This window comes from Tachysurus fulvidraco, chromosome 5 (assembly GCF_022655615.1).
Source record: "Tachysurus fulvidraco isolate hzauxx_2018 chromosome 5, HZAU_PFXX_2.0, whole genome shotgun sequence".
In the NCBI taxonomy this organism is placed as follows: Eukaryota; Metazoa; Chordata; class Actinopteri; order Siluriformes; family Bagridae; genus Tachysurus; species Tachysurus fulvidraco.
This window is the reverse complement of record NC_062522.1, coordinates 19014528-19022605: the sequence shown is the minus strand read 5'-3', so window position 1 is coordinate 19022605 and position 8078 is coordinate 19014528. Positions and strand designations below refer to the sequence as shown.

The following is an 8078-nucleotide window of genomic DNA, read 5'->3' as shown; positions in this document are numbered from 1 at the left end:
ATTTTCCCAAAAGCCTTGGGGATCATCAAGATGTTTTCGGTTTTTATCTTGGAACTCTGCCACGCAAGCCATTTTTGACCATTCTCTTTCTTATAGTGACCTTAACTGAGGCAAGTAAAGCCTGCAGTTCTTTGGATGTTGTTGTGGGGTCTTTTGTGACATCTTGGATGAGCCATCTCTGCGCTCTTGGGGTAATTTTGGTCGGCTGGTCACTCCTGGGAAGGTTCACCACTGTTCCATGTTTTTGCCATTTGTGGATAATGACTCTCATTGTGGCTTGCTGGAGTCCCAAAGCTTTAGAAATGGCTTTATAACCTTTTACAGACTGATAGATCTCATTTACTTTCTTTCTCATTTGTTCCTGAATTTTTTTGGATCTCAGCTTTTGAGCATCTTTTGGTTTACTTCACTTTGTCAGTCAGGTCCTATTTAAGTGATTTCTTGATTGTGAACAGGTGTGGCAGTAATCAGGTCTGGGTGTGGCTAGAGAAATTAAACTCAGGTGTGAAAAAGCACAGTAAAGTTATGTTATGGTAAACGCTTTTTTTCACAGGACCTTGGATTTTGGTTTGGATTTTGTTTTCCCTTAATAATAAAAACCATTCAAAAACTGCATGTTGTGTTTACTTTTGTTATCTTTGACTAATATTTAGAATATTTATTTCAAACTAATATTTATTAGTTTGATGATATGAAACATTAGTGTTCAAACGAGCAAAAAATCAGCAAGGGTGCCAACACTTTTTCACACCACTGTATGTACAGTAGTTAAGCTTAAGGTTTGTGTTATGAATGGGATACAATTAATACCTTAATCACTATTTTGTATGACATAATCTGGTTCACTGCCATAGATTATGAGAATAAACTGTGTGTTTAAATCATTTAAGTGCTTGAATGAGAACAGCTCATCTCACCGAAAAGTGTTTGAGATTTGTTAAGTTTTCTTGGTGAATCTATAAAGTTTGCCTATAAGTTTCACCTTGATAATTTATGCTGAAGGATGCACTCACAATTAGAATATGACACTCATTTATTTATTTATTTTTCAAAAGTAAAATCACAGAGCACTGTCATTGTTACAGGATCTTAAAATGTACATTACAAATGAATGACCTGTTTAAATAAAACAAAACAAAAAAAAAAAAACAGGTGATATAAAAACTGTACAATAAACGCAAGAACAAATAATAGCAGATTCCTATATAAAATTAAGATACTTTATTTATTTTTTTATTTTTTTTATAAAACTGTTTTGACTGTAGTTTGACATTATTTAACTATTTAATTAATTTTTTTTTCTTATAGCGGATTTCCAAATCCCCAGCTGGTTGAAGCATTCCGAACCCGTAACGGTTGGGGTCCACTGGTGGCATGCTTGCATTACAATCACACAGCTCCAAGTCAAACTGTGTCAGAATCATGAGCACAACCCTAAAAGGGGTAGGTTAAGGAGACCAGAAATTAATAGTAATCAAAAAAATTATAATCTGGCGCAAAAATCCTGAAATAGTCTTTTCATTTTCATTTATGTTGAGAAGAACTATGGCATTAATGGCATAGTATAAATGGTAAGGATTAAAAATATAAATAATAATAATGTTAGAGATGCTTTATTTATTTCAGCTGTTTAAAGCATATAATTAGTGTAGAAACTATGGCTTGTTTATACTCACCGTTTTAAAGTGTAAATAGCAAACTCATGCGCTGGACATAAATTGCTTCCTGCTCCCCATGGCATGGTAGAATATTTCATTTGCATCCCATCCTTACAGAACATGCTCTTTTCAGTTCCATCAGAGTTTAGAAAGCGGTCAAACTTAAATTTCTGAAACAGCAGATACATAAACTTACAGAATTCCTTTGGAAAGCATCTGATCATTCTGAAGAAAACTCACTGCATCTCAAAGATTATGGTGACTATATGACATGCTTGACATGCAGTATGTTGGTTTTTGGTGTATGCAACACATCATAATCATTTTGGCAAAACTGGGAATGTCTGAGAAATCCATGCTAAATCATCCTAATACTGTACTAATCAGTAGAAAGTACGGTGTTCATGTAAGCCATGTAAAATGATGCCTTGCGGTGTTGCAACATGCAAATTCAGCACATATAGCAGCTAAAGGCCTGGTCCAAATCTCCTATTTGTTAAAGGAGACAGTGGCTGTTACAAACTAATTTCTCTCCTTTCTGTTTTTCTCTCCATTCATTTGGATTAATAACTGCAGGCCTAATCCTAGACATCTCTGTCGATTTGCTTTACGGCTTTTACAGACTTAATGTAATCCAGCACTCAGTTACTATTACGTACAAATTATTTACGACATCTCGGTTTGATTATTTGACATGATTTTATGTGATTCATTTTTGATTTTATGTGCATAGCAAAACATTATTACGTATGCTCATAAATATAGGTATGAGAAAGTAATTTATGATCTATTACTCTATTACTCTATTTAATATTTATTTTCATTTAACATCTAAAGTATATTAATTACTTGTAATTAAATCTGTGTTGCATCTCTTTGAACTGACAGACAGACAGACAGAGAGAGAGTCAGAGAGACAGAGACAGACAGAGAGAGAGAGAGAGACAGACAGACAGACAGACAGACAGACAGATGTAGACAGAGAGACAGAGAGAGAGAGAGAAAAACTACAAATACTCCCCAGCTCAAAGAGATGCAACACAGATTTAATTACAAGTATATTAATTACTTGTAATTAAATCTGTGTTGTATCTCTTTGAACTGCTTATTTCCATTCTGTGGTAATTTGAACCAGATGCTTTGCAGAATCCTCAACTAACAACAGACACAACACCATGCCTCTCAATTACTCAATTATACAATTACACCACAACACAGCTGAATTCCTGAATCTGATTTGGTCAGAAGGATATGTGCATTATTTTAGTACAAGAGCATGCCTCAAAAGGTAGTACTGGCTATAACATGACCATTAGAAACGTTATTGTGTCTATAGTAAAAGCTCGTACACAGGGTTTTGTGTGGACAATAAACATAATCTAAGACTAATAAACAGATAAATAAAAACTTGTTTACAAAAGTAAAACATATGATGATTATGCTGTTGCTTTCTTTGTAAGCAGTCAAACTTTATTCTTTTAGACAGAGAGCGTATAAGAGAGAAAGAGGGAGAGCAAATAATATACTTTGAGATTGCTAGGCACTCGGTTTGCATGTTGAGACGCATCACACGACCATGGTGTTATTCCTGACATACTACACCTGAGACCTATAAACTGATCCCATCAGCTTTTAAAGCATTGTTATTGATGATCTGACGGATTATAAACATTTGCAATGAAAAATAAGAAAGATATACCGATAACTTTATCTGAATTTGAATGCCTTTGACTGCTAAAGCAATCAATACATAAAGCTTAGAGAACAAAAAAAATGTGAAGAGGACAGCAGGTTGTTTTACCTCTGGCTCATGATGAATCTGAGGATCCATCTGTGGACTGAGGAAAGGGAAGATACAGAGGCGATCTCCCTGCCGTAGAACAAATTCTTGACCGCTGCTTAATTTAATCCTTCTGTCCTGCATCACATCTCTGGTGATGAGAGCAGCCGCTCTGAGGCGCAGCGTCTCTTTCAGAACACTGTCTGTAACACCAAACACAAATGAAAAAAAAACTATTATTGGAAGAAAATAAAAGGATCCAGGCATTATTATATAATAACATAAAAATAAGCAATTTCAGTAATTCATGGCAATTATTTTACCATAATATTAAAAATATAGCTCAACAATTACTTATACAAGTTTCTTTAAGGGTGTACAACAAGCTTTGTTGTTCTTAATGACTAAACGTACCACCACTGAAACATACTTAACACCGGCGTTTCCTCTCTCTTGTCCGAGGGGCAGTGCTGTAGGCTGCACAACTCCACTTTCACTGCTTTCAAAGCGTCTGGGTGTGTGAGCAAGAAGCCCAGCAACCAGAATGTTGCAGGGCCAGCATTACCCTACACACAAACACAGTCTATACATTGCATTTACCACCAACAGAAAAAATAATTCTAAAAAACAGACACAGCTAATAGAAAACAGAAGCTGTCTTACCAACTCTAGTAACATTATTCCTGTAATTCATTCTCTGATTACTTATATACTTATATACATTAATCATTTTACATGTAATATATACAGTATGTAGTATAGTTACATACATTATGTACATCATTACTGTGGGTGAATCTCCTCCTCATTCATCAAGGACAGTGACATGTTTTTCAGGGTGTGTGGACAGACAGAAGAACAACCAGCAGTCATACTAAAAATATCTTCAAATATGACATTATTGTCGGTGACTACAAAAAATGGAAACATTTGTGCCTGTAGTTTTCACTGTTCACAACTATTGCATCATATCCTTGAGGCTGAAAGTTCATATAGCTCTGTTACAATCTCTCTTGTACTCACTATCTTTCACAATCACTTGTCAATTTCACACATACCAGCCCCCTATATCAATGCCAGGAAAAATGAACTGAGGCCAGAAATTTACATCATCTAAAATCTAACCTAGATTGTCACACACATAAGAGTTATTAGTGAAAAAAATACAATATTAGTTTGGTCATGTGTCTGTGTACATGTGAAGACACCACATTGACTCTGCTCACCTGTGTAACCCACAGCTGCAGAAGCAGGGCTCGCCGCTGGGTCTCTGTGTCCAAGCCTTGCTCTTTTAGGTGCTGAACGTAGGTCTGCATCCAAGACTGGGTCACTGATTTCGTGGAAATACAGTTTGGAGACAACAGTTCCCACAGTCGCTTTCGTGCTGAGCTGGCAAATTTCAACTCATCTAACATGCATTTACATGCGCACACATGTGCGTGCACACACACACACACACACACACACACACACACACACACACACACACACACACACACACACACACACAGATATACATGAACAATTAGGTGAAGATTAATGTTCCAGAAAAGGAACACCTTCTTGTTTTCTCTACCTTCTTACTAATAATTATGAGAAAGATTAGAGTTCAAGAGTTTTTCAAAATACCTCTAAGTGCAGAACGCCTTGCCATTTTTGGTAAAATCTTGTCAAACCGCCGAAACTCCTCATAAACCTCAGTGAATTTAGCACTGTTATCATTCTCTGTACCAAACAGGGTGTGATATCCAGCCCTAAAGAGAGAAAAAATATATCAAAATTCCAAACATATATAATGCGGTTAGAAGGTCCAATGCAACAGTACACATCTGTATAGTTTTGGTGACCTAAGATAGCCCAATAAGCCCTGTAAGAGAGCCAAGACACACCCTGCAAATTCTTAGGTAAACACACTGGTTTCCGCAGGTATGAGTGGGTGGCACAATAATTCTAATTGTTGGTAAGCAGAATATATAGGATCTTCTCTTCTCTTTTGATTGCATAATACTGTAAAATTTAACATACTTGAAGAGCAAGCTGTAACAGAAGTCAAACAGACTGTCCTTTTTCCATTCTGTTGAGTTCTGTGTATTTGCTGAATCCATGAGGAATTGGAGATTGTTCTGCATTGCGGTGCATAGTTGAGACAGATTGGGGCTCTTAAAGTATCTGAAAACACACAAAACACATTCATATATATATATGAACTGTTGTATGTTTTTTAATCTTCTGTTATAAATATAAGGTCTTCAAAGTATTTTTTTTCATAACAATGTGCACAATTAAAGAGTGAGTAAGTGATATTTAAAGAATGATGAATCAAGCTGAATCTCAAACACCTACTCTTTTACTTTGTTTCTCTCAGATACTGGGTCATAATTAGGCAACTGAAGGTTGAAGATTCTGTCCATTAAAAGCTGGCTGTAGCGAGTCAGATCAAAAGATTTGGTGTCTGCGAGCACAGCATCATAGCAATTGGAATCCAGCACGACAGTCACATAGTTACCAGCCACACATACCTGTGAATCAAAACAGGAAATAAATCTTTTTGTGAAATTCTTAAGCAATCGCTTCAAAAGCGTGACACATCAAAAAAAAAAACTCGACAAGCTACTGTTTTCTGGTGCAGTGTACTTTCTGTCAGAAAGTACATGATGTCATCTCATGGCAATTCAGCTGAAATTATGACTAACATTCATGTCTTTTATGACAGTCACCCACCAAAATAACATTTACAGATGCATCTAGATTGCAACCAGAAAAAAAAAACCCTGAAATGTTGGTTGAGTTTCACATGAAAGGTGGTTTAGTGTTTCTTGAATCTGATAAACTAAGAAGGAATTTTTGACGGTTTTAAAAGTATTCTGGGGCGGTTCTAGTCCCTTTTTTTAGGGTGGCTCCAGCTCCCCTGTCTGCAGCCACCCAAAAACTAAAAGTATAATTTTTACTTTCATGAATAAACAATGAAAAATTACGTTAAAATGAAGGACATGTCGTCGATGGGAAAGAAAATAATTTATTAGTTTGATCCAAGAGCGATTTTGTTTTACTTTGCTTTTACGCGCGTGCGTTGTAGTCTTTCAAAAGTGCGTCTTCAGCTGTTTGCTTTATTTGAACGGAAAAGCACAGAGTCAGAGCTGGAGGCGTTTATCTATAACGTTAATCGGCGGAAAACCGCTAAGACTGCAACCAAAAGCAGTGAAATTTTACTACTCTTATTACCAGAGTTGATAGCACAAACAAAATATTAATGCAAACAATTCAATCAATACTAAATAAAAATAACATTTATTGATTTGGTTGTCTTGTGCATATTTTTATATTAATGACTGCATTCATTGGACACACAGTTTGTAGAGAATGCACGCACACGAACTGATTTGATTCAAGACTGGCATCATTACATCATGCATAAAATTTGTGTCCACTTTTGCCATTTTAAATAATACCATAACTTTTGGCTTACTATGTAGTCATATAATATAAAACTCTTCTTGTTTTAAATTCTCACTGAGGGCTAAAACCCCCAAAGATGAAATCCTAGAACCGCCCCGGCTGAAGACTTCTGCAATATATTTTGTAAGCAGTGTTAAATTTGCTAGATAAGACAGAAAAGAACAGCAGCTTAGAAAGTACCTATAGAAATAACTGGAACACTTACTGTAAAAATGTCTCCATGCTTATCTTTCATCTTTGTTAAGAACTTGGCAACATCTTTTCCAAACTCAAGGGCATGACCAAGCCAAGGAACTGTGCCTTTATCCAGGGGAGGCTCGTTATTTTGCCTTCAGAAACAACAAACAAATTGAAATACAATTACTTATTAGTAGCATTATTATGGCATAATGCATAATGACTTTGGTTTGGATCTTTAATATGATCACAAAATAGTGTAAAAATAACGTGGCACACGTTCTTCCCCATGCAAAACTGCATCTTAGTAAATAACACGTGACACTGATACTGTATCTCCAGGACATTATTATGTGTTGTATGGATCTCTGCTCGTGCAGTTCAGGTAACCTCAGCAGCACACAGGTGAACTTGTACTGTTAGTAAACTCACCTCGTTCGCCTTGTGTAGAGAAAAAGGACAAGGGAAAGAACACCGATGAATACGAGCACCAGTATCCACGTCATTGCGTAAAGCTTGTGCACTTTTCGCCAGTCAGATCAGTGTTTGTATACAGCATGCTTCCGTATTTAAACAGTAGGCAGATTAACGACAGGCACGTCACTCATGATTATGAAATCAAGGGCAGAGCTTTGGAAGTAGGCTGGGCTATGAATAACAGGTTGTTCTTCGAGTCACAGTGACTGGAAGGTGACACATGAAACGAAACTGACAAACACTCATTCATCAATAACTCTGCATTTTTCATATCCATATCATCATGTTTTAATTTTGAGAGTGTTGAACTTTTTCCATACAAAATCCAAAGCAGTGATTTTTGTAGAACTTTTTTTTTTTATATGAATATATCTATTGCCTTTACATTAACTTATACATATCACAGACCATTAGACTTGAATGCTCTTTGCATCTTACATGGGTTTGTTTTGAAAGGAAAACACTCCTTAGTAATCACACTCCTTAGTATCTGTACATACTAATCATTACATCTAGTGATGTAATAATGG

The 8078-nt window shown here is 36.1% G+C and overlaps 1 protein-coding gene across 1 annotated transcript; it reads right to left on the bottom strand.

Annotated features, from left to right (window-relative positions):
- Positions 1 to 1015: 1015 nt before the first annotated feature.
- On the bottom strand, positions 1016 to 7663 carry ptgis (prostaglandin I2 (prostacyclin) synthase). The gene is made up of 10 exons (XM_027146320.2): positions 7504 to 7663; positions 7100 to 7223; positions 5782 to 5957; positions 5464 to 5607; positions 5068 to 5192; positions 4665 to 4846; positions 3869 to 4004; positions 3460 to 3641; positions 1677 to 1828; positions 1016 to 1434 (listed from the first exon to the last, which is right to left on the bottom strand). The coding sequence occupies exons 1-10, from the start codon at positions 7575 to 7577 to the stop codon at positions 1281 to 1283; spliced, it is 1449 nt and encodes a 482-aa protein (XP_027002121.1). The 5' UTR covers positions 7578 to 7663; the 3' UTR covers positions 1016 to 1280.
- Positions 7664 to 8078: the final 415 nt, after the last annotated feature.

Coding starts and splice junctions, on each gene's coding strand:
- ptgis (XM_027146320.2), bottom strand. CDS start 7,577: ATGACGTGGATACTGGTGCTCGTATTCATCGGTGTTCTTTCCCTTGTC. Junction 7,224..7,503: donor CTCTACACAAGGCGAACGAG/GTGAGTTTACTA, acceptor TTGTTTCTGAAG/GCAAAATAACGAGCCTCCCC. Junction 4,847..5,067: donor AAGGCGTTCTGCACTTAGAG/GTATTTTGAAAA, acceptor AATGCATGTTAG/ATGAGTTGAAATTTGCCAGC.